The sequence below is a fragment of the Fusarium keratoplasticum genome, chromosome 10, assembly GCF_025433545.1.
Source record: "Fusarium keratoplasticum isolate Fu6.1 chromosome 10, whole genome shotgun sequence".
NCBI lineage: Eukaryota > Fungi > Ascomycota > Sordariomycetes > Hypocreales > Nectriaceae > Fusarium > Fusarium keratoplasticum.
The window spans coordinates 1,335,805-1,360,407 of NC_070538.1; the positions used below are offsets into that span (position 1 = coordinate 1,335,805).

The following is a 24,603-nucleotide window of genomic DNA, read 5'->3' on the forward strand; positions in this document are numbered from 1 at the left end:
TGAAACGAACCAATAAGCTCACTACAGTGTCATTCAGATGAAGAGTGGCCTTGTCAAATGAGGCGGTTTGAGCTGGTGGTTCACAGTTGGCAAACTGATGCTGACCAACACCAAACGAACAGCAGAGGACGAGCAATTGTATTGAGACTCGGTGTCTGAGTAGATCAATTGCTTCTTGACAACGATAATAAAAGAACACATCTAGGAGAGGAATGCCTCAGGCTTTTATGCCCATTTCTTGGCCCCCAATCGTCCATCAAGTCCAAGTCTGCCTCCCAAGTCTTAAACTTGTCGGCCTCGCTCGCCCGGCTTTGCGATTATCTTAGCTCGGACATCGCAAAAGCCTCAATTGCGGATCTCCAGCAGCGCAAATCTGTAAGTGTAAGAGACAGTGACCATTGTTGGTCGATGCCCAAGAGCCTGGTCGCCTTGCTGGGGGAGGGGCTGCGGGCGTGATTGGGCTGGGTTGATGAGTTGGTGGGAAGGCCCCCAGAGGAAATGGGCTCAGCTGCTGTAGGTGAGTGACGTGGACGGCCGGCCCCCCATTCCAATGGCTTCCAAATTGTTCGTTGCGGGTTTGCGATATTGGTTGAATCTTTGCTGTGAAAGTTGAGTTGAGGCATTGGGGCTGAGTGTTGTGCAAGATAAATAGGAAGAGATGTTTGGTGTACCAAGAGGGAATGAACAATCTCAATTGTCCATTTACAAGCCTCCTATCAACTCCACCAATCGAATTGCACCGTAGTCTCTCGTACTGTCAACTACTACTCTCACAATGTCTCCCGCTGTTCTTGAACCAGGCAAGAGACCCTACCAAGCATTAAGGGCTTAGCTCCGCTAACAATTACTCCAGAGACCGTCCCTATGACTGTCACGGGCATTCACAAGTTCTACGAACCTGCCGTTCTTCTCAACGCCCTCAACTTTACCGAGAGGGAGGCAGCTCCGCCTGGGGACTTTGACGCAACAATTGACACAACGGATCCGCGGCAGCTTTTCCAAGCCTTTGTCTACAAGCTGGGACACGTTTGTGACAGCCAGAAAGGCAACTATGGGGCAACCATCACTTCGTTCTGCGTCTTGAAGGATGAAGAGAAGGACGGTGCTGCTCACTACTGGTTCGCCTCCAACCAGAGAACTCCCGATGAGCTGGAGGCTACGGCTGAGTACATGAGGGAGCTTCTTGGCAAAGTTGGGGATCCCGATGAAGATCTCGCCAGCCTCAAGAGGGAACTTCTTTCCGATGTCCTATGGTTCAATCGACCAAGGCTTGAGTACTGCTTTCGTCAAATATCCGACAGGGCAACCAAGTGTCGAGACTCTTGCCTAGACACGAACGACGACGAAGGTGAGTGCTTAATGACCTTGAATTACATGAAACTTCTAACATTTGCCCTGAAGACACGAGGCTTGCAACTAAGCTGTTGGAGCTCCTCAAATTTATCGACTTTGAAACCTCTAGAACAACCTCTAGGCACCACTGTAAGCCTTGCTCAAGTATTCCGTCATGCTAACAACGCTAACTTGTCGGATAGTTGTGCATCTAGGCGCTAGGGCCATTAAGCTACTTGAACAGCTCTGCCGCTCATCAGAAGGCAAGATAATGGCAGAGCGAGCCCGAGAAGGCCGCAAGTTTGGAGTCCCAAGCCAAGAATGCTGGTCTGACCTACAACACATGATCAACCGCACGACTGCGTACTCCGAGTCGGTGCGGTTCATTCTGGCTGCAAAGGTCAGATGGCCTGGGCTATTTGACAAGTTCAAAGTGTCATTTATCGAGTCGAGTCAGCGGATGGAGGCGCCCTTTCGCAACAAGAGCCAGACTGCCGACGGCATCGTCGGGAGGATGACTAGGAAGCAGAAGATGATTGACACCTTTAGGGCGTTTGCACGCGACCTGCAGAAGTTCAAACTGGACGACCTCATCATGGGGGTTTGGAAGGATCCCAATTTCCGGCCCATTGTGCATACCGAGGTGCTGCTTCTCGATCATCTTGACAAGAAGGGTCTCCTAGAGCCGCGATTCTTCTTCAACGAGTGGATGTACATTGGCAGCAGCAAGCCGACCTGCAAGCTGTGCCATCACTATTTCACACTTCACCACGTCCCAAATGTGGGACATCGACCCTCACACGGAAACCTGTACCTGCACTGGCGCTTCCCCGACGTGCTCAAGTCCCAAGGCGAGATGGGTATCCAAAAGAGACAGATAATGGTCGACAGGGTGCTGCAAAAAGTTCGAAAGGAAGCATTCGATATCGTTTCCAGGAAGGGGACGTCAAGTTACAAGGGCGATGACTCGTTCACGTACTCTGCTGCGATGCCCGAGAGGTCGACTGTTGCGGGCTCGGCTGTTGACCTTGAGGACTTGACTTCTATGATTGGGCATATGGACTTGAGTGATAGAGCTGGGGATTTTGACTGAGAGGGATGAAGTGCCTCTCTATGGGTGTGATGTGTGTGATGTGTGTGCTTCAGGTGTCCTTCTTTGTGACGAAGGGCCATTTATAGTGACAGTGGGAGATGGATAGCTAAAGGACAGTAAATGATGGAAATAATACAATATCTCTGTCTAAAGTATCGAGTGACTGGGCAAGGTCCGGGTGAGCGCCAATCCTTTCCTCATACTCCAAGATCCTTCACGCGGGGCATCTGCAAGGCAACCATCTCTCCATCTCTCCAACGAGTATCATCAAGTTACGTCACTGGCTGTTGGTTCGACTCATCAATCTATCCTTTATCATCATCGTAGTCTTGAAAGACTCAAACATTATCGAAGATGACCGAAGAGTTCTTCACCAGAGTTACGCCAAAACTAAAGGGCTATTGCATTTCGGACGACCAAATTGATACCCTGAAAACATGCATCGAGGGAAAAACAAACTGTTGAGGAAGCGACACAAGTGTTGACAGCATACCCGTCAACCTCATCGACACCCCTCGAACTGCAGCAGAGGCTAGGAGGGCTCTGGACCCTTCTAATCACGACCGCTGTCGGGTTAGTCGATGCCCAGCCCACCATCATCTCAATCTTGCAGAAGATACGCACCTTGCCATGGGAGGAGGAACCCACTGGCGAAGGAGAAGGGTTCATGGACTTTGACGATGGCTTCTTTTGGCGGGAGCTTACAGACTGGGCCAGCAGCTGGGCCGATGACTATAACCGTACGAACAGACTGATACCTCAAGGAAATACAAACTGATACAGCTGGATAGACTACGGGGCACAATACCTGATCGAAAAGTCTGACGGCAAAGAGCGTGAAAGGCGTCAAGGAGAGTGGATAAGTTCCAACATATTCGCCGCTCGGCTCGCTTCAACCGGCGACAGGATGATCGCCTTATGCGGCGCAGCCCTCGACACGGCTGGATCCATCGCGATGAGGGATCTCGAAAAGAAGGACCACGAGACTGATCCTACATGCATCGAAGCAGCCGCTCAGCTCTTTATATACGCGGCACCTGAGCTGTTTTGCCTCGTGAGAGCTGACCCCAACGCTAAAGACATACACAGCAAGTGGAGCCAACATGAACGTCGGCTTTTGGCTAAGGAGAAAGACCCTTTGGGGGACGAATGGAAAGCTTGGAGGGAGAAATGGGCTCGTCTGGCAGAGATGGAAAGTCTTCCAAAGAGGACTCGAGAGGTTTCCCGGATGGCTTTGGAAGCGATGGATCGGGTCAAGAAGTAAGACATTGACTAGTAGCACCGAAGCAACCACATGATTAATATTGAAGAGAATTTGATTCGAATCATTAGTCTAATTTCGTTTTTGTTATGAGCCTTACTGGGCATTGAATTGAAGAACAATAGACAATCCATTTCTAGCCTTTAAAGCAAGCAACTGTAGCAAGGGCCCTTGGACTTGGGAAGATCAAGCTCAACAACCCAGGGAAAGTGAAGAGGATCATTCTCTGTGCCTTGAATAGCCGCATTCACAGAGTGTCTGGGCACCGCGCTCCAAAGGGTGTTTGGCACCTCTAGAGTGTCTTGTCTCGTAATAGCCGTCCACTTCGCACTTCTTCACCCTTTCGTACTTTTTCAGGATCATCTCGATCGTGTCGAACCTGGCAGTCTTTAGCGCCTTGAGAGTCTCGATTGTGACCGACTCTTTATTCTTAATGGCTGTGAAATGTGATGGCGGATTGGGCATCTTTTCGCGCCATCGCACCAACCTTACGCCCCAGTTGTTGTGGACGTGTCCGAAGCAGTGCATTAGAGGCTTTGCATTTGCGACTGCTTGGAATAATTGAGGACATCCAATCCTTCGGCTGCCCTGTAGGTCGAAAATGCCCAACGGGGGCCCGTGAGTCATGACAATGTCGACGTCCTTTTTAATAGGCCATTCATGACCTTGTCTAGGATCATACTGAAAACCCCAATCATTGATAGACGGAGTGTATGGGCTTGCATAGACTGTCAAGTGCGCTCCGTTTGCTAGGGTAAAGTGGTGAGTGCCTTCATCGAGGAACGTGATACCCTCCTTTGCTGCTTCGTCAAGAAGCTTTCTTGCTTCCCCCAAAACACCATGTTCTCGCTCTATGAGCTTCGTATAGATAGAAGGCCGAACTTTCTCAATCTTGCTCCTGAACGTGGGGGTATCGAGGGTAAAGTCATGGTTGCCGGCGATGACCAGTTTGAGTGGAGCATCAATGCTCTTGAGGAGGCGGATGGCTGCTCGGAATTTCTTTAGCTTGGACTGTTGGGTGAGATCACCGCAGTGAATAACCACATCGACCGTCTCTTCAGGCTTTCTGTTCTCAGGCAGCAGTGTGCTATGAGTGTCAGAGAGTATGAAAAATCGTGTCTAGATAATCTGGGGTGTCATTGTTGCGATGCTTACAGATGAGAGAAGATGTAGACGAAGAGAAACAATGTAAACTAAGGGAAGCAATGATTTGTTTATATATTAGGATTGATTTCATGTCTATCGTTGAGGCATCACAGTTACCGTTCTATGATACTTCTTCCTCGCATCTCGAAGCATGACTGGAAAGTATATGCAGCATACGGCCACAATTACCTTCACCATGCTTCAACACTTCTCTAAGAATCATGCTGCCCAGATCCTGCCACCCCAGCAATAATACAGAACTTACAGCAACCCCGGACACACCCCGGCATCCACGGCCCCGGAAGGTGGGTCTTTGGATTCGAATCCCGGAAGACTGCCGGAACATCGGAGATCGGGGCCCCGCACCACGTGACAGCGCCGAACCATGGGGTTGGCCCACTCGTCTCCTTGGTCACTCCCTCGACCTTCCACAATCAGCTTCAACCACGCAATCGTCACATCGAATCGCATCGAGCTAAGGCTTCAAGCATGCCCGAAGATGCGGACCCAACTGCTGATCGCCGCCGGATGAGGGACGAGGATGCCCTTCCCAAGGGCGAGTCCTGGTGGGACAGCACGGCACTTAAAGTGACGGCGCCGCTCCTCGTCGTCCTGACTATCTTTATGCTTGCATCGCCTGTAAATTTTCTATTCAATCTTGGTTCCACAGATATGAAGCTCTCAAACGCAATTACAGTCTGCCCGGCCTTGGCCATGGCTAGGAACATTTCCCTTCACATGGAGGAGCCATTGGCACCTACCCCCCTACCTCCGGCTCATGCGGCATCAGATGGAGAGCAAATCATTCATATTTTCCAGATGCTTGGTCGATCCACAGTGTGGAAGAGCATTGCCAACATCACCTTTGAGGGAGACACGTTTGAACCTGAAGGGATGGTGCGCCTGGGCGATGACCGTTACGTGGTCAGCTCAGGTTATTGGACCGAACCTACCGAGAAGTATGGGAAGATCATCAACGGGACGGACCGAACACCTGGAAAAGGCCTCGCCCATTTGATGGTCTATAATGGAAAGGGAAAGCTTGTTGCCGATGCCACTATCACGAAAGAAGGCGATGATGAATATCATAATGGAGGGATCGACTTTGATGGCCAGTATATCTGGGGAACCATTGCCCAATACCGCCCCAACAGCACGGCATACGTTTATCGTACAGATCCCAACACGTTGGTACCAGAGAGGGTACTCAACTATGCGGACCATCTGGGAGGCGTGGTCCACGACACCCGCGACCACCTCATTACTGCTCTCAACTGGGGAGGACGCAATGCCTCAACATGGGACCTCAAGAGCGCTGAGACGGGCTGCGACGCCAGCCCCGAACCAGAACGTGTTGTCCGAAACCCGAGTTACTTTGTCGACTACCAAGACTGCAAGTGGCTCGGCCACAGCAGATTCTACAACGGCAAGAGTATTATGCTCTGCTCTGGCGTTGCCACCATTGGCGGGTACAATCTAGGCGGCATCGCGCTCGTAGATGTCGCGACAATGACACCACTCGCCGAAGTTCCCATAGACCTAGAAAGCGCCCTAGGAGTTAGACTGACACAAAATCCAATGGACGTCAGCGTAAAAGACGGAAAGCTGAGGCTGTACCTAATGCCGGACCAGCACAACAGCACATTGTACATATACGAGGCGCAGCCCGACAGCCCGTTTCAGTATGGCGGCGGGAGCTGAACGGTTTTGCTTACTTTTTTAATATACCCACCAATTTGGAGTTAGTTTACTAGCCAGGTAGTTGCCTGTTTCCATAGTTACGAGGATGACGAGGCTTTTCAGGCAGACTCGAAACGAAGGTATCGCGAAATGTTGGTGCCTTGGAGTTGACGAGTTTATAACGCGCGTGTGATCTCTCAATCAACTATAGAGTTAAATTTGTTAAACCAGTTATTTTTTACTCAATTGACTCTTAAATCTCGTTCAAGCACAATCATGTCTTGTCAAAAGGACGCTCCACGAAACCTCGAGTTCAATGACCTCCCACCTGAGCTACGAGACCTCGTCTGGGAGTTTAGTCTCCCCACTCGTCGAGTCTTTCATGTGAAAGGAGTCTCAAGACGCCCTCAGGAAGAAGCAGCATCGAGACCGGCCAAGTTCTTTCGCTTCCACATCCGCCACGCTCTCCCAGCGGCATTGTCCACTTGCAAGGAGTCCCGCGCCGTTGCGTTGCGCAAGGGCTTCTTCCTCTCGCCCTATGGGAATGATCCTGGTGTCTGGTTCAATACGGAACATGACATGCTCTACTTTGACCGGAACCAGCGCAATATGCTCCAACTTAAACCTAACCTGGGGAGCATGACCATCTCTGGGTTGGACCAGGTCCTCAACGTTGGTATTGAATGGCGTGCCTTCTTTCGGGATACCCCACGGCAAGGCGCGACAACGTCTCGCTACTGGAGGGCGGCGATCGAGACATTGTATGTCCACATGCCGCGGATGCGGACCGTCAATTACATCCTCCCGATGCTGCGGCATAAAGGCGGCATGATGTGGGGACGAGAACCGTATCAAGCACAGAACTATGAAGCCATCCTCGTCACGCTCCCGGAGAATACACAGATCCCGTGGGAGAACACAAGGAATCGGGGCGCCGACCGAGTGCAGCTTCTCAACGACATCCGGCACGACAATGGACTCAACTCAATGATGGTGACGTGGAAGGAGGTCAAGGAGGACATTGAAAAGGGCTTTGCGGAGGAGGCAGAGCCTGGTGATGGATGGCAGGACCGTGAACATGACACTGATCACTATCCTCCAGAGGTGATTGGATGGTGGCTACTGAGAGATGGCATTCCCACAGTTCATGAGAATCCTCAGATTCAGACGTTTGATTCATAGGAAGGGTCTGAGACAATTTGTTCATTTACATCTTATCGACACGACAACTAGCAACGCCTCCATTTCATCAACTCGACTCCATACTCCTCGCTCATCTCCACACACTCACGCCTCAGTGTCAAAAATTAGAATGTCAAGTGGACAACCTCGATGTTGTTGCCCAGAGGGTCGAGGACAAAGGCGCCGTAGTAGCCAGGCATGTACTCCGGTCGAAGACCCGGCTTGCCATTATCCACAGCACCAGCCTTGCTACACAATTATCAGTACCGTTCATTCTCAGATAGGCATCTCAACTTACATGGCAGCCTCATACCACTCATCGACATGCTCACGACTCTTTCCGTTGAAAGCGACATGAATAGGCGCGACACGGCCCTCAAGCTTGCCGTCGTACTTTTGCAGACCACCCTTACACCCGCCACCGAGCCAAAACTCCATTCCAGCGCCCTCAACGCCGAAGCCGCAGAACGGGTGACCGTAGTCAGCCTCCATCTTTATCGTGTAGCCAAGAGGGGCGAGGATGGCCTTGTAGAAGTCGCGCATCTCGACGTAGTGGTCGCCGACAGGGAGTCCAATGTGTCCAATGGCCATGGTTGCGGTGGTGGAAGTGATTGATTGAAGTTTGTAGGAGTGTTTAGTGAATTGGTATGTTTGATTGATGTGAATGGAGAGTGTTTTCGAGTTGGAGATGGGACATGGCTGGTCTTAAGTATTTCAACCACAGCAACGCATTCACGGTGATACTTGTCTCCAATATAAGACCATGTGAGTGACCGCCGTTCAATAAAATGGGGTGACGTGCCAAAAAGGGCCAGATACAACGACGAGCATTATGTTTAGGCGTTATTGTAGACGTGATGCTAAACCTCCCTATTATGTTAAGGATTTAACACGAGAGCAACACTTGTGTCTGGTCCATTTTGGTCCACAGTATGATACGCCGCAGCCTATCCGGGCCTCGAACCACCGCCATGGCGTTCATCTTATGCCGTCAATGTCCGCGCCGTCAAGCTATCTATCCGACCCGGACATGAGGGGAAGTCCGCCCACCGCTGTTCGGGGCACGTGTGTTCGCGACAGACTCGCTCCGACTGGGTGACGCGTGAATGAGTCACGCCTTGAAGAGGTGAAATAACCTGGGATACATCACACAGTGGAGCGTGGGGTTGATTAGGGGCGGTAAGCGGTGCTTGTTCAAGGCCGTGGGGAGTAAGCACCATGTTTGATGTTGTAAGCCAAGGAGGTGAGATGAGACCTCTCCCTCATGCTGTTGAAGAGAATGTTTGTCATCTTGACACAAGGAGGACTATGAATATCCTGCAATGACCAAGCTTTGGACTGATTCAGCCCTGAGGATGCAGATTCACGGTGATACTTGGCAAGGATGGGGCTGTATCCTTGTAAGATTGTCTGGACTACTGAGCCTAACCATGCCGTTCGGAGTGCGACCCTTCGGATCATCGGGTGCCGGGCATTGAGCAGTGCCGTTCATAAACACTCTTGAACAGTTGATCCAACATCTTGCTGTATATCTACGCATCTCGTATCTCGTCTCTATCCATGGTAAACCCGAGTATGCGGTCATCTGACGTCGATCCCATCTCACTGCTGACAGCCGTTTGTTCGCTCGGCCGAGTCAACCCTCTAAATAACGTTTCCCCTGGCTGAGGTAATACTCTAGGTTTATGCCAAGCCTGCATAAAATAAGCTCCATCACGTATGACAAACTGAACCGTATCCAACAGCCAATTGCTGACCTCCCCAACCCAACACAGCCCTATCCGCCAATGTCTCGTCAATTTTCGTATTCCCCGGACCCAAAAAGTCGCCAAGATAACACGTCCTCGGTGTTTTAAGCGAGCTTCCCAACACGGCAAGCCTTCAGCTGCAGCTTGTCTTTCAGCTGTAAACTTGTCCCTCGCTTGCTCCATTGTGATCTACATCCCAACTCGGGCCTCTAGACACGTCAATCTCAGCTCACCTCAGCCAAGAGCACATCAACATCCAATAGCCGCCCGCCAGATGCGCGCGCAGAATTGCTGCAAAGGGGTTCATGGTCTAGTGCTGACCCCACGGCGGCAGAGAACAAGACACCGCCTGTGCGACAAGGAGAGATTGTCTCTATTGGCTTCTCTGATACGAAATGGCAAGGTCTCACTCGCGCACCTTTCCCATCCCTTGGTGATGCTACATGAGCGGCGCAGCCCAACAACACTGGGCGCCATGTAAGCCGTAAAAAAGTTCGCCTGGCAACCCTCAGAGAGACAGACCCAATGGAATGGAACGAAATGACGGGGAGTCCAACGGGTGCGGTGAGTATAATATCATGGCGAGCATCCCGCAGATCGACGGTTGAGACCTCCTCTCACGCAACTACTCTGGCCTGGTAGCTATCGCCAAGATGGCGTCCTTTATCTCTTACCTCGTCTTTCTCCCTCTGCTTCTCCACTCCTTCTTCACTTCTGTAGCAGCCAGTGGCCACTGGAAGCAGACCAAAGAGTTTGATCTCAAGATAACATGGGAGGACTATGCTCCAGATGGCTTCTCCCGAAAGATGCTGCTCGTCAACGGCCAATCCCCCGGTCCTGTCCTAGAGATTGACCAAGACGACTGGGTTGTCGTGCGAGTACACAACTACTCCCCAGAGAACATCACCATCCACTATCACGGTATGCACCTCGTAAACGTTTACCTATAATTAACATCACTGACCAAGTTTAGGCATCGAGATGAAGGGGACCCCTTGGTCGGATGGCGTCCCTGGCGTGACACAGCTTCCCATTGAGCCGGGATGTAGCTTCACCTACAAGTTCCAGGCAACGCAGCACGGCAGCTACTGGTATCACTCTCACTTCAAGGGCCAGATTGAAGATGGTCTCTACGGACCCATTGTTATCCACCCTCGACGGAATGATCCGAACCCATTCCACCTCATCTCGGATGACTACGAGACTGTCTGCGCCTTGGAAGAGGCTGAGAAGCGTGTCAAGCCGATTGTCATCGCGGACTTTGTTCATCTCACTTCGAATGAGAAGTGGGATATGACGCTTGCTGCTGGTGTTGAGGACTCGTGCTATGATTCGATCCTGTTCAACGGAAAGGGAAGGGTGGAGTGTATTCCCAAGGAAGAAGTGGAAGCCAACCTCAACCCGGTGCAGAAGGCATATCTTGGTGCCGTACCTAACGGTGCCATGACTGATAAGGCGTGAGTAAATGGATACTATAAGCTAAAGATCCATCACTAACTGTTCCCAGTTGTCTCCCCGCTGCTGCTCTCTTGGCCCTCGGCGGAGGTGGAGGCAACGAAAGCGCCCTCCTCCCAGGAACCTTTTCCGGCTGCAAAGAAACCAAGGGTCAAATCGAAGTTATCAAGGTCTCCAACAAGCACCACAAATCAGCCAAGTGGGTAGCCTTTGACATTGTCGGCGCAATCAACTTTGTCACCGGCGTCTTCTCTATCGACGGCCACGAGCTCTGGGTCTACGCCATGGACGGCTCCTACATCGAGCCTCAAAAGGTCCAGGCCATCACTGTCACAAACGGCGACAGGTACTCGGTTTTTGTCAAGATTGAAAAGTCGGGAGATTTCAAGATGCGCTTCAACGCCAACAGCGCGCCGCAGCTCATCACGGGACACGGCATCCTCTCGGTCGACGGGTATGGAGAAGCTCAAGAAGCTGAGGCATACATCAACCTCGTCGGTCTGCCCGTGTCTAAGGAAGTTGTCTTTTTCGAACAGCATAAGGCTTATCCATTCCCACCTGACCCCATTTCGCCCACTGCCGATGTCACTTTCAACTTGAGCATGAAGATCGATGGCGCGACGTATCTCTGGGCGCTGAACGATACACGGCTCATGTCTGATGAGCTTGATGTTCAGAAGCCTACCCTGTTCAACCCGATGCCCTACGTCAACAACAATGTGACTATCTCAACAAAGCTGAACCAATGGGTTGACCTTGTCTTTGTCGCATCCATGGTTCCCCAGCCGCCGCATCCCATCCACAAGCACGGCACAAAGATGTACCAGATCGGCTCTGGAACTGGCGTCTTCAGATGGAGCTCAGTCGAAGAGGCAATGAAGGAGATCCCCGATCAATTCAACATCGTAAACCCCCCTCGGAGAGACGCCTTCACCTCCCTTCCCGCAGAGAAGGACGTGACCTGGGTGGTAGTCCGATACCACGCCAGTAACCCAGGCCCCTGGCTTCTGCACTGCCATATCAACAACCACATGGTAGGAGGCATGATGATGGTCATCCAAGATGGCGTCGATCACTGGCCAACCGTTCCTGAAGAGTACGCCCCTGGCCGTCAGGGGACACGTGGGAAGAAGTGGCACCACTAAAGTACAAGAAAGTGTTTAAAATTCCACATGTCTAGTACATCATTATTACTGAATACATATTGTTTTAACTTTTGACACATAAATAAGAGCACGACTCTGCGGTGAAGCTACGGGTGCTCAGCCGTCGAGGCTGCAGATGGGCTTGCCCACTAAACCCAGTCGAGTGTGGAAGGCGAGGCAGTGCTGACCACCATGAGTTCAAGTCATGAGCAGTCTGCCCCCTCTTTTCACAGCCTCGTTTACGAACCCGTCCATCTTGTTTCATGTCCGCAAATGTAATGGTGCGCTGTGTCATAGCGGAGGTCACCAATACTTGAACCTATACGAGACTGACAGTGATAAGGATGCTGCGAGATCAACTCCTTCGCTCATGAATTGATACCACAGACTCTTCAACCATGGAAGGACCATCAGCCATACTGAAGCCGTCGGCTATGAACGGTCAAGTCTTTCGACGCAACCCCTCCGCAAAGCCATGTCCTGGATGCAGGAACGCTTCACTATGCGACATTACAGGCCGCGGCTACGTCTTGGACATTGACGTAAAGCAAACTCTAGAAGAAGCAAAAGCTCAAAACGAAAACGAATGCTACCTATGCTTTCTGGTATGGTGGTCCCTCAAGAACCGTGCGGCCAAGATACTGGCGATGGACGACCCCGTCATCGCCCTGTACTGCAACCCCCCATTCAGTACACCAGTCCAGCAGATCGACGTGATAGTCGTCAGTAAGAAAAAGCGACAAGACTTGGGTTGGGCCCCTGACTTTTCGGGTCTTTCGCATCTCGGTCCACCAGATGCCAAGCCTTGGGTTACTCGAGGCCGTATAGTCTTATACGCAGACCCTAGACGCGGTAAGTTCTTCGTCGCTATGGAAATACATAAATGCTCATTCTTACTAGGACGACCTGAAGACAGGAGATGTCGTGTCAAGTTCCGAAGGATCGAGACCAATTCTGGGTCCCCAGCTTGCTTCGACCTGGCCAAGCAATGGATCTCGGATTGTCTATTCAACCACTATGGAACCTGTCCATCAAATTACAGGTCACCTCTACCTCTTAGATTGATCGACGTTGGACCCTCCGACGGCTCTGAACCTCCCCGGCTCATAACTACAGCTTCCAACCAGCGTGGGAGATACATCGCTCTCAGTTATTGCTGGGGACGGAAGCCATTCTTTGCCCTAACACCGTCCAAAAAATCTGAGCTGGAGCAATGTATCCCCTTTGATAAGCTTTCAGAGACTATCAAAGACACTATCATCATTGCCAGGCGCCTCAATGTACGCTACGTATGGATCGACTCACTCTGCATCATCCAAGGCTCAGAAGAAGAAGCTGTCAAAGACTGGGGAGTGCAAGCGCAGCAAATGGGGACCATATTCCGCTTCGCCTTCTTGACGATAGCGGCTTCTTCATGCGATGATGTCTATCAAGGGCTACTCTGTGACCGAGACAACCTCTCCCGCTCATACTACGAGTTTCCAGCAGACAAGAAGGGTCGAGACATGGTCTATCTCGGCCGCTGTGACAATGCTATAGAGCCTCATTCTTTGAATGAACCGCTGCATCGGAGGGGATGGGTCTTTCAGGAGTCGTTTCTCTGCGTCAGATCCATTTCGTACGAAAAGGGGGAGCTTTTGTGGAGATGTCGAGCATGCCAGTGTCGAGAAGGCCTCATGGAAAGCGAACCTCTTCCTCACAAAGTCTCAGAAAGCGATGTACCAAGCAACATCCGAGCCAACTGGAAGTCTATCGTGGCCGAATACAGTAAGAACAGCCTCACGTATCCGAACGACAGGCTCCCAGTCATAGCGGGACTCGCAAAGATAGCACAACACGGCTCACCAACAGACTACCTCTACGGAGTATGGATGGACCAGCTTGCAGAGTCACTCTTGTGGGAACACCGCGGTCACACAGTCGACAGGATACGAGTCCACACCTGCCAGAGGAAGCGTCGTGCACCGTCATGGTCTTGGGCATCTGTAGACGGACAGATCATGTTTCTCAAAGGCGCCGACCCGACATACATCCAGGCTAAAATCAAGGGCGAAGGCCTGCTCATCAATGGATACCTTCGAAGTGTCAAGACGATCAGGTTGTCGACTTCGGGGAGCTACTACGGCGGTTATGACAACTTTAGTCCTTGGACGAACTTGCCGACGACGATGAAAACTTATCTAGACAGTGATGACGCGATACCCATTCAGCACCGACTACGGCGAGATGATGATAGTCCTCTTGAGTTGGTAGATGTCTGGTTTCTGTACCTTGGGCCAAGCTCAGGTCTCATCATCGTAGAGACGTGTGACATGGAAACTCCGCCTCGCAGACTGTTGCAATCAGCCTATCAGACCTTGGTGGAATATAAAAAGTACGTTCGGCTGGGGTCTTTTGTTGGATATCCCATTCAGAGGAAGTGGTCATCGCGTATCCTCCTGGTCTAGTTATCAAGTCGTGTTGCAAACATCCCGGCGTTTAGGAAAGCAAGTAGAATCATAGGTCATCCATTATGGTATCGCAGGGAGCCATAGGCATCTAAATTACGGCATTGAAAGAAATAGGCTTGGTATACATTATAATAATACGGGATAATCAGACGTCTTGGTCTCATCTAACTAGAGACATCTTCCTCCACTGCGTAAACATCTAGAACAACCAAGTAATCACATTCTTAACCTTGGCCTTCCACCCTGTCTCCTCCTCAACCTTCTCCTCAATAGTATAAGTATCCGTCTCAAGATCCATCTCCTCCAGCTTAACAGTCTTTGTCTTTTTAACAAACTTCCACACCAGGTACATGATCAGCATGATGGGAAGTTCAATGTAGAAGCTGACAAAGCTGACACCGTCAAACTTGGGGCTGAAGCAGCTCCAGCCTTGCACCAGGACTAGGAAGCTGTTGAGAATAACGCAAAACCATGGGCCGTAGGGGTAGGTCCAGTTGCGGAAGGGGAGGAGGTGGGTTTTGCCTTGGACTTTGAGGGCGGAGCGGAAGCGGATGGATGTGATGCCGATGGAGATCCAACTCAGCTGGTTGGACACGCCGACGATGCTGCGAGGTGTTAGAAGAGTGCAAGATGATAGTATGGGGATTCTCACTTCTGTAGCCAAGACCAGAGTTGGCCAGCGCCGATAAAGCTCGAGCCAAAGCAGAGGCCAGCAACGGCTCCAGTTACAAGGACAGCTATCCAGGGAACTTGGTTTCGGTTCAATCTTCCCAGCACCCTGGGTGCATGGCCTTCCAAAGCCAGGGTGTACATCAGTCTCACGCCAGCGAAGAGTGCGTGGTTTCCAGCGGAGAGGACACTTGTTAGAATGACGGCGTTGATAACACTTCCTGCAGCGCGGGCGCCGGTCATCTCGAAGACGATGGTAAAGGGTGAGGTGCGGGTTTCCTTGGAGTCGAGGTCGGGGTAGGTGTATGGGACGTTGAGGCCGATCAGGAGAACTGAGAGGAGGCTGCGAATGTTAGCATCCAGACAATAGATAACATTGTGGATAGCATACTAGAAAAGGATAATACGCCAGAAGACATTCTTGACCACCTTGGGAAGGTTCCTAGTAGGATCCTTGGTTTCACCAGCCGTGATGGCGATACTCTCGGTTCCTCCGTCTGTTGGCGTTAGCGGACGCCATTGGCACGTATTGGCCAGGGCACTTACAGGCAAATGAGGCGGTGACAAAGACAGAGGCAAAGCCACCGATCCCGCCCACGAAGGGGGCACCTGGGAGGTGCCAGTTTTCACCTCCGATGTATCTTCCGTCAACATTTCCACCACAATTGACAACAATGCCCATGACAATGAAGACCTGGGGAATATTAGCGACCATTGTTTGATAATTGTCATTCCAATACTTACAACAATGGTGATGACTTTGAGTAAACTAAGCCAATACTCAAGCTGCAACTTGTAAGTAAAGAGTCCACATGCTAAGCCCATGCCTCAGACGTACCTCGCCATATGCTCGCACAGAAATAATATTGACGCCAATCAACACAACCCAAAAGATCAAACTGAGAGCCCATCCCGGAAAGTTGTCGGTCCAGTACTGCAGAATGAGTTGCAGAGCGACCAGGTCAGAGGCTGTGGATACGGCATCGTTGAACCAGTAGTTCCATGTGAGAGCAAAGCCAAAAGCATCATCAACAAAGCGTCTACTCATCCGTCAGTGTCCAATCACCTCGAACATCAAACTTTTACTAACCCAGCAAAAGTACAGAAACTACCAGCGACGGGGATAAAAGCAGCCATCTCTCCCAAACTCAACATGGTGGTAAACACGATGCAGCCCACAATGGCATACGCGATGAGAATAGAGGCCGGTCCGCCAGTGGCCAGGGACTTTCCCGTGCCCAGGAACAAACCAGTACCGATCGTGCCTCCGATGGCAATCATCTGGACCTGGCGCGCCGAGAGCGAGCGACGCAGCAGGTCAGACTGGGTCGGACCCCGGCCAACATGGGCTGCCGAGTTTTCGACATCATCTTTGCCGAGATCTTTTGAGTCTGGGTTGTTTATTGCCATGGTTGTTGATCAGTTAAACAATAAAAGACATGTCAGAGTCTGGACCGTGATATTGAACTCCATGTTGTCGTCGGAAACACTCATGTATTTGACTTTGAAAATCCCCATTTCCAACGCCCAAAAAGGCAGGGCACGAGGAATTGCGTGCTCAGAGGCAAACCCACACAGATATCCCAGATTGCACTTCAAGTAACCTCCAAGACATGGTTCGTTATGTAACGGACCGTGTCAGATGCGATCGTCACTCCATCCGCTAGACAGAAGGCGGAAGGTGCAGTAAAAGACCAGGGATCACCAGGCAGTAGCTAACACCTCTGCAGGCTCTGCTAGGGCTCCGATCCTTTGGTAACGTCACAGCGATGGTCGGCTCGGCCGTGCCGTAGCCACACACGTAGCATATACGGGCCGATCTTGTGAGGAAAAGCTCGTGTGCCCCGTGCTCCGTTTCCAATCGACCGGGAGAATGTAGGTAATAGATTGCTCTGAAAACTGGGACCTTGAACCATATGGCAGCCTGTATTTAAACACAAACGATGTCGCCATTCTTTCACCAGTTGACAACATTGCCCTTGACTCTCTTCTTGAAATACTCACGAGATGTTCAACAGGAGGCTCTTTAATGAACCCCTGTCTCCCAAGACCATAAGCTCCCGTCTTGGCTCGAACGGTTTTATCCAAGCTAAGCCCTACGTCGACTCCAGGCATTTGCATTTCAGGTCATGCCAGGATCCATATCCACGTTCGCCGTCGCTTTCCGAGAATGCTTCTTAAGCCGAGCTCGTCCCAAACCTCGTTCTTCAACCATCGAGAAGGAATGGAACGAAATTGTCGCCTTCGCTTACGTCGAGTCCATCCCACGCGCCGTTCGTAGCGAGCACCGAAGGAGCATTCGATGAGCACATGTTTTCGGAAATGTCAATTCTCAAGTGTCATTGTTCAAGGCGACAATGAGGTTGATGATGGCGCAAGACACGCAGTTCATGTCTATCACGCAGTTCAGGTCGGCTGCAGAATCATCTGTCCAGGCGCATCAAGTCGATGCTCTGCTCACTTGCGAGAACTAACAGTTTTCTCTTTTCATCAAACTTCCATCTTTTTGCGCCATCCAGTATTGATTCCATCGATCCCCGATCCTCCAAGACCTACGAGCACCGATTGCAGCCACGCTTCCAACGGCCCAGCACCATAACCTACCAGGTCCAGGGTGGCGATGGTTACACCAGCACTTCAGCTATCCGATTGTTGAAGTCGGGCGATGAATCAAAGGCCAACGCTCATTCTCAGTGCTTTCATCGGTTGCAGCTACTTGCAGCTTCTCCCAAATGAGCATCTCTGGTCCGCCAGTGCCATTCGAAAAATGGCCCTGCCACGTCGTCCGCATAGATACCCATCAAACCATATCATGTTACTAACAAAGCACAAAGTCCAGATATTATAAAGGATATATTTTCAGATATTGAATATTACTTCATCTTTGTCCTTGTTCAGGTTCACATTCGCCTCGAGCTAAAGGCGGACATCATGCTCCTCCCGGTACCACACATTATCAGCGATGACTTGGACGATCCCAAGAATTTTGACGAAGTCTCATATACATCGAACACGCCTTCCACTACGCGCTCAAGTCCAAGTACCGATTCTCACTCCAGAAGGACTGATCAGGGACTCACAACTCAAGATCAACACCCGGGCACGAGGGCGGCTAGTACTTAAGCTTCACGAACCAGCTCTGGTTTGATGATGACTCTAGCCTCGATCGGAAAATGACAGAAAGTATATTTGACGGCCAAAAGTCCTTCCAGCGGAAATATGAGGCCAAACAAAACACATCTTGAGGCGATTCAGACATATCCCCCGCCAAGTGTCATAGCACGTCTCACATCTCGCAGACCCAGCACGCAGAGCAGCCACAACAATCCAACAAGCAAAATTAACATTGTTCTAAAGTCCCCTATGCTCCCCTACGATTGGATGAATCAAGAAGGCCCCATCTCAGCCGTTGTGTCGAGACAAGGTTCTCCCTATAAAAATAAGCTTGAAGATTGCCGAATTGGGCTCCATTTGCCGCTCTCCTCCATTCAGCTGCGCCGAGAGCGGATACCCATGAGCCGTCTCGAGCCAATGCCTTCATTTACAAGAGTGCCTGTGCTTCTTTTCATAAGATTGTCTAGATGGAGGGTCTTTTTCCCTGGATGCAATCTCCTCGCTCCGCCCCGTTGATCTTCTTCTCGTTCTCTCGCTCGCTCATACACTCTTTTCAACTCTACACATTCACTCCTCAGCCATGCTCATCACGACAGCAAGAAAAATGGCCTCTTCTCGCTTCATCCTTGCCATAGCCCTCTTGGCAACCTTAGTACACGCTCAATGCTACTACCCAGACGGCGGAGATGCCCTCCGGGACGTGCCATGCAAACCAGATGCTGAAGTCTCCGCCTGTTGCGCCGAGGGCTACATCTGCGTCTCGACGGGCATGTGCCAGTTCGTCGAGTACGCAGGCACGGGCAGGTTCGCCCGTGGCAGCTGTACAAACCAGGACTGGTCTAGCAGCGAGTGTCCCAACTTCTGCACCGACGCCGAGGGGGAGGAAGCCGGAGGCACCGACGTGACGAGGTGTCAGGGGTATACGGATCGGTTCTTTTGTCCTAGGAGCCAAAATGCCAATGTCTGTAAGGATGAGTCCAAGGCCCTCACCTTCTCGGGTAAGTACATGTTGTCCAGACCTATTGATTCCTGTTGCTGACTATGAGAAGAACCTTCTGTCCTTACAACTATCCTTGCGGCAACAAAGTCGGTCCAGTCTACACAGTCAACTGAAACCTCTGAAGCAACTACAACATCATCAAGCCAAGAAACAACGCCAACCACCAAAGACGAAGGGACCAGCACCACCGCATCCACATCACCAAACGAGACGGGGCCGGCAGACAAGGACTCCGACTCAGACTCGGGCCCAAGCCCCGCGCTCCTAGGCGGAGCCATCGGCGGTTCGATCGGAGGATTTCTCCTCGGCGGTCTTGGTGTCTGGCTTATATTTTTTCTCCGAAAGGCAAAGAAGGACGCCCTCGATCGCTCCAGGGTTGTCCCCGAGGTTGAGAACGGATACAAAGATGATCACCAGCCGGCACCAAAGGCAGAGATGCCGGCCGAATCGGCGCCTGCTGAGCTTCCGGGATATTCGGTCAGTGACAGGTCACGACAGGACTAAATGGTTGGTTAGCATGTTCTTATTCTGGTCAATCCCTCTCTGGGTGGAATTAGTTGTTGAGCGTTCCGCAAGTCATAATGCATCCATATTATTTAAATAAAAACCAACTTACATACCCCGGAAATAGCACCCCCCAAAATATCAATTATAACCCCCAGAAAACGCCTTGTCCACCAATCCCATGGTTCGCAATCGTGAAAAGCCTAGTCGCATCTTCTGGTGGTGGCTGTTCCCCACACAGCCACGCTTACGCTCGTGATAGCTCCAAGTCGTAGGCAACAATGTAAACAAGAGGGCCTGGGTGTTAGGCTGCAAAAAGAAGTGTCCTTTTTTGTTTATTTTACCTATATATTAAGCTGATTCGGGTTCCTGCGTTGAAAATCCTTGCAAATCAAGTCCTTGTTTCAACAGTCAGCATTAAAACCATGCTCTCCAACCTCGCCTCCAAGCTTGGCATCACCTCCTCCTCTTCATCATCTTCCTTTGTCATAAAACCCAGAAACCCATCCAAGATGGAAGATCTACCCCGTCAAGTAAAATACACCAGCAGCGATGTTGTTATCCCAGATTCATTCCTCACTACTCCTCCCGCCGCCCCGATAACATCTCATCACATCGACTTTGCCTCATCTCCTCTACCTCAGTATGAGGGCCACACCGCCCTCATCCTTGACAACGTCCTATCTCCCCAAGAATGCCGTGAGCTCCTGTCTCTCGCTGAGGCCTCTGTGCCTCGACCAGAAGGCTCTTCAGCGTGGAGACCGGCGCTGGTGAACCTCGGCGCTGGGTGGGAGGCTCCAGCGCCGGGATATCGTGAGAGTGACCGTATCATCTGGGACCAGCAAACTATAGTCGATCGACTCTGGGAACGGTGCGCACAAGCTGAAGGGCTACGTGAGCTCTTGGCCGTCATCCCACCTGATCCATACATGCGCGGAGGAAAATGGAAATTCAGCCGGTTCAACGAGAGAATGCGATATCTCAAATACACTCCCGGACAGTACTTTAAGCGTAAGCCAGCCTCTCACTCATCACTACCATACATCTCTAACCGTGACCAGCTCATTGCGATGGCCCCTACTACTACACTGAAGGCGAAGGCATCGAGTATGAGACCTTTTACACTGTCCACCTTTACCTCAACGACTCAAAGGAACACAACCCTGAGTCGGATCTTGAAGGCGGCGCGACCTCTTTTCTAGAGATGAGAGGCGACAACAGGCTTGACGTGAACCCCAAGCAAGGCAGCGTACTCATCTTCCAGCACAAGGGTCTCTATCACGAGGGAGCAACGGTTCTCAAGGGTACAAAGTACACCATGAGAACCGACATTCTCTACAAATGGGTTCCTGACAATGAAGAAACACCAGAAGGCAAAGATGATTAAGACGATGATGGGACGTGGAATAGGCTAGATTGTAATTAGACGCGTGCAGGCGCAATATCCGTATTCATATCTACCGCTGCTTAGGCATTTTCTTCTCCTCCATAGCTTCAATATCCTTCTTCTTATGGAAATGCGGTGCCAGCTCCGAAAGCCACCGGGGCTCGATCGGCATCACGCTACGCATGTACTCCTTCGTCGTCTGCACAAGCTCAAAATACACCACCATCTTCTCCGGCGGATCAATGGCCATCAACACGCTGCTCGGGTGGATCCACACTGTTGTGTTGTTCTTGACCGTCCTGTAGCTGTCGCCGCTCTTCTGTAGTCGGGCCGCGTTGGGGAAGAAGCCAGCTGTGATGGCTCTCTTGATGGGACGGAGGTTGGACGCTCCACAAGTAGAGGGGGCAACTTCGACACGTTCGCAGAGCTTGGCCAGTTGATCACGGACATCGCGTGCTCGAGTCAAGGACCGTTGCTGCAAAAAGTTCTCCTTTGACCAGACAGGAGAGAAATCACTGTCCACCCACTGGTTCCACACGTTGAGAAGTGTAATGTGGTCGCCTCCATCCTTGACCGTAAACCGGTTGCGAGCGCTGTCTGCGTGAATCTTCTTATCCTTGGGTCGGAAGAAGAGCGCTGAAGCCTCGCCAAGCATCGAGACGATAGACAGAACCTCCTCTACACATCCCTCCTTGTCTGCAGCCAGCACAGCCTTGGCGAGCATGGGGTCGGTAGGGAATTCGGCCATCTGACGACCTAGCTTGGTCAACTCTCCACGGTGATTCAACGCCTGCAGGGCAAACAGCTGATTCAACGCCCCAATCAGGGCTTCGGTAGGCGGAGGGTCCATGAACTCAAACTCGAGCAGCTCGTTGATGCCTAGCGACTTCAGCTGAAGCACGACGCCGTTCAGGTTGGTTCGCTGAATCTCAGGGGTTGTTGACTCATCCATTTCGTTCATGTAAGCAAACTTAGTGTACAGCCTGAAGCACTTTCCAGGTCCGACACGTCCAGCTCGACCACTCCGCTGATTGGCAGAGGCTCGCGAGCAAGGAACAACGACCAAGTTGGACATGCCGGTCGCAGGGTTATAAACGTTCTCTTTGACGTAGCCGGGGTCAATGACATAGACGATACCATCAATGGTCAAACTGGTCTCGGCAATGTTGGTAGCCAAGACAACCTTGCGAGCTCCCTCTGGTGTCGGCTCAAAGATCTTTGACTGAAGTTCTGATGGCAGGTTGGCGTAGATGGGACAGATGACAAGCTCCTTGATGCGACTTCCAAGCTTCTTTGCTGTTTCCGCAATCTCTTGCTCGGCCGCCTCAATCTCATCTTGACCCGTCAGGAAGATCAAGATGTCGCCCTTGCCTTGTGTGGTATGGATCTGGAACGTTGTCGTAATCGCAGCAGCCAGATAGTTGGCCTCAGGGGCAGGTGTATAGTAAATGTCCACAGGGTATCGTCGACCGGGAATATTAAAGATGGGCGCGTCGTCAAAGTACTGCGCAAACTTCTCGGCGTTCATGGTGGCTGAAGAAATCAGAAGCTTAAGGTCAGGTCGTTCTCGAGACAAATCCTTGACCAGCGCCAGCAAGATGTCAGTGTGCACCGTCCGTTCGTGCGCCTCGTCGATCATCAGCGCAGAATACCCTCCAAGATCGGGCTCAGTCATGAACTCTCGAAGAAGCATACCGTCAGTCATGTACTTCAAGATGGTCTTGTCGCTGGTGCAATCCTCGAAACGAATCGTGTATCCAACTTCATTGCCGACCTTGACACCGACTTCGTCTGCAACACGAGCTGCTACACTCATGGCTGCCACTCGTCGGGGTTGTGTGCATCCCACCTTCATGCCGTTCTTGGTGTATCCCGCTTCGTGAAGATATTGCGGTAGCTGTGTCGTCTTTCCACTACCAGTCTCTCCAACAATGACTAGAACCTGGTACTGCTCCAACGCCGCCAGAAATTCGTCGCGATACTGGTAAATGGGTAAACTCTTTCTCGTCTCCTGGATGGTCAGAGCCTTCTTCTCCGCTGCGTCGATTTGTGCCGCCAAGAACTGCTGCTCCTTCGTCAACTTTTGGTCATCACCCTCCATCCGTGAGTCCAGGTTCCATTGGATGTACTGTTCCTCGTCCATCACATAGTCGTAGTCCTCATTTTCTCTCTCGGCGCGCTGGATCTGCGCCTTGGCCTTCGAGGTTTGTTCTCGCTCCCACTCCTCATGCTCGGTGACGAATTTCTCCTGGCCATATTCGTCCTTTTCAACGTATCGCTTGTAGAGTGCCTCCTCCTTCTTCTTGCGATCCAATTTTCCCTTTTCTGTGATGTAGTCCTCGGGCATCATATATCCATCGCGGTGGTCGTCAATCTTGAGGCGTTCCTCAGCCAGGCGCAGGATCTCCCTGTTCTTGGCAAATTCCGCCTTTTCCTTCTCCGACAGTCGCACGCCGCTCCTCAACTCAGCCGTCTCCTCGGCGACCTGCTTCCGTAGAAGGGCAAGACGTTCTGCCTCTCGCTTCTTGAGGTATTCCTGTCGCGATCGTTCGCGGATATCGGGAAGCGCCTTGTTTCGTGCCTCAGCATCCTCGGCGAGTTTCCTCCTCGATGATTCTCCCTCTCTTTCGCCGTGTTTCGATCTCTTGTCGTCCTTTTCTTTCAGTCGCTTCGCGAAAGCTTCGCGCTCTTCAATGTCCTTCCTCCGCGCCAACTCCTCCTTTGCGCCGTCGGAAAGGTCCTCTTCCTTTGGCTCATCATGACTCAGCTTCACCCTCTTGCTAGCCGACTCCTCAAATTCCTCCTCCTCCTCCTCAGGCTCGGAGGAAGGTGGCTCCTCGTCTCCCCATCGATCGTCAAAGTCGGCCTTGTCATCGCGTCGTCGGTACTGCTTAGATCGGCTGTGGTGTGATGAAGATCCTCGACCGGGAGACCTCGAGCGACTGCGATCGCGACGTGACCTAGAGTGTCGGGACGAGGATTTGTCGTCTCGGTCGCGATGTCGATGCCTGTGCTTCTTCTCCTTGGAGACTTTTTGAGGGCCGACCTCATCCTCATCCATAGGGAGGAGAGCGTACTTTTTTGAGCTCATGATGACTGTGTGATGAGCTTCACCGTGATAAAAGTACAAAAAGAATCGTCAACTTTATACCTGGAATCGGTGAAATTCCAAGTAGACCAAGCTGAAGGCAGAAGATACAGCCCCAGGCAGAACAAGCTCCATCGCGACGCAGTTGGCTGACGTCCAGGCCCAAGAATTTAGTTGCAGGATAATCCGATAATTAATCCGATCCTCCAATCACCATCCTCCGATAAAGCGCCACATGCAGGGGTGGCTGATCGATAAGCCCGATAGCGTTCCCGAAAGAGGTAGTACCTTGCCTGGAACTGGAGGCAAACGAAGCATTGATAACACGCTGGTATTTCTAAGTCGATTT

The 24,603-nt window shown here is 51.4% G+C and overlaps 11 protein-coding genes across 11 annotated transcripts; 7 read left to right on the forward strand and 4 right to left on the reverse strand.

The window, feature by feature from the left end:
* Nucleotides 1-864: 864 nt before the first annotated feature.
* Nucleotides 865-3,689, forward strand: NCS57_01230700 (uncharacterized protein; the record flags this gene model as incomplete). Its single annotated transcript, XM_053061984.1, has 5 exons — nt 865-1,348; nt 1,402-1,482; nt 1,536-2,399; nt 2,914-3,165; nt 3,217-3,689. 5 exons carry the CDS (start codon nt 865-867, stop codon nt 3,687-3,689), a joined length of 2,154 nt encoding a protein of 717 aa, XP_052908512.1.
* Nucleotides 3,690-3,905: 216 nt separating this feature from the next.
* NCS57_01230800 (Metallophos domain-containing protein) lies at nt 3,906-4,985 on the reverse strand (the record flags this gene model as incomplete). Its single annotated transcript, XM_053061985.1, has 3 exons — nt 3,906-4,773; nt 4,842-4,879; nt 4,950-4,985. The coding sequence occupies 3 exons, from the start codon at nt 4,983-4,985 to the stop codon at nt 3,906-3,908; spliced, it is 942 nt and encodes a 313-aa protein (XP_052908513.1).
* A 306-nt stretch (nt 4,986-5,291) lies between these two features.
* NCS57_01230900 (uncharacterized protein) lies at nt 5,292-6,533 on the forward strand (the record flags this gene model as incomplete). The annotated part of the gene is made up of 1 exon (XM_053061986.1): nt 5,292-6,533. Exon 1 carries the CDS (start codon nt 5,322-5,324, stop codon nt 6,531-6,533), a length of 1,212 nt encoding a protein of 403 aa, XP_052908514.1. The 5' UTR covers nt 5,292-5,321.
* Nucleotides 6,534-6,788: 255 nt separating this feature from the next.
* On the forward strand, nt 6,789-7,694 carry NCS57_01231000 (2EXR domain-containing protein; the record flags this gene model as incomplete). The annotated part of the gene is made up of 1 exon (XM_053061987.1): nt 6,789-7,694. One exon carries the CDS (start codon nt 6,789-6,791, stop codon nt 7,692-7,694), a length of 906 nt encoding a protein of 301 aa, XP_052908515.1.
* Nucleotides 7,695-7,819: 125 nt separating this feature from the next.
* On the reverse strand, nt 7,820-8,285 carry NCS57_01231100 (VOC domain-containing protein; the record flags this gene model as incomplete). Its single annotated transcript, XM_053061988.1, has 2 exons — nt 7,820-7,943; nt 7,993-8,285. The coding sequence occupies 2 exons, from the start codon at nt 8,283-8,285 to the stop codon at nt 7,820-7,822; spliced, it is 417 nt and encodes a 138-aa protein (XP_052908516.1).
* A 1,810-nt stretch (nt 8,286-10,095) lies between these two features.
* NCS57_01231200 (uncharacterized protein) lies at nt 10,096-12,042 on the forward strand (the record flags this gene model as incomplete). The annotated part of the gene is made up of 3 exons (XM_053061989.1): nt 10,096-10,363; nt 10,416-10,899; nt 10,950-12,042. 3 exons carry the CDS (start codon nt 10,096-10,098, stop codon nt 12,040-12,042), a joined length of 1,845 nt encoding a protein of 614 aa, XP_052908517.1.
* A 398-nt stretch (nt 12,043-12,440) lies between these two features.
* On the forward strand, nt 12,441-14,489 carry NCS57_01231300 (HET domain-containing protein; the record flags this gene model as incomplete). The annotated part of the gene is made up of 2 exons (XM_053061990.1): nt 12,441-12,894; nt 12,943-14,489. 2 exons carry the CDS (start codon nt 12,441-12,443, stop codon nt 14,487-14,489), a joined length of 2,001 nt encoding a protein of 666 aa, XP_052908518.1.
* A 202-nt stretch (nt 14,490-14,691) lies between these two features.
* On the reverse strand, nt 14,692-16,571 carry NCS57_01231400 (uncharacterized protein; the record flags this gene model as incomplete). Its single annotated transcript, XM_053061991.1, has 7 exons — nt 14,692-15,097; nt 15,145-15,504; nt 15,553-15,658; nt 15,708-15,855; nt 15,906-15,947; nt 16,000-16,201; nt 16,252-16,571. The coding sequence occupies 7 exons, from the start codon at nt 16,569-16,571 to the stop codon at nt 14,692-14,694; spliced, it is 1,584 nt and encodes a 527-aa protein (XP_052908519.1).
* A 2,284-nt stretch (nt 16,572-18,855) lies between these two features.
* NCS57_01231500 (uncharacterized protein) lies at nt 18,856-19,779 on the forward strand (the record flags this gene model as incomplete). The annotated part of the gene is made up of 2 exons (XM_053061992.1): nt 18,856-19,273; nt 19,325-19,779. The coding sequence occupies 2 exons, from the start codon at nt 18,856-18,858 to the stop codon at nt 19,777-19,779; spliced, it is 873 nt and encodes a 290-aa protein (XP_052908520.1).
* Nucleotides 19,780-20,204: 425 nt separating this feature from the next.
* Nucleotides 20,205-21,166, forward strand: NCS57_01231600 (P4Hc domain-containing protein; the record flags this gene model as incomplete). Its single annotated transcript, XM_053061993.1, has 2 exons — nt 20,205-20,790; nt 20,841-21,166. 2 exons carry the CDS (start codon nt 20,205-20,207, stop codon nt 21,164-21,166), a joined length of 912 nt encoding a protein of 303 aa, XP_052908521.1.
* A 70-nt stretch (nt 21,167-21,236) lies between these two features.
* On the reverse strand, nt 21,237-24,257 carry NCS57_01231700 (Pre-mRNA-splicing factor ATP-dependent RNA helicase-like protein cdc28; the record flags this gene model as incomplete). Its single annotated transcript, XM_053061994.1, has 1 exon — nt 21,237-24,257. The coding sequence occupies one exon, from the start codon at nt 24,255-24,257 to the stop codon at nt 21,237-21,239; it is 3,021 nt and encodes a 1,006-aa protein (XP_052908522.1).
* Between the last annotated feature and the right edge of the window lie 346 nt (nt 24,258-24,603).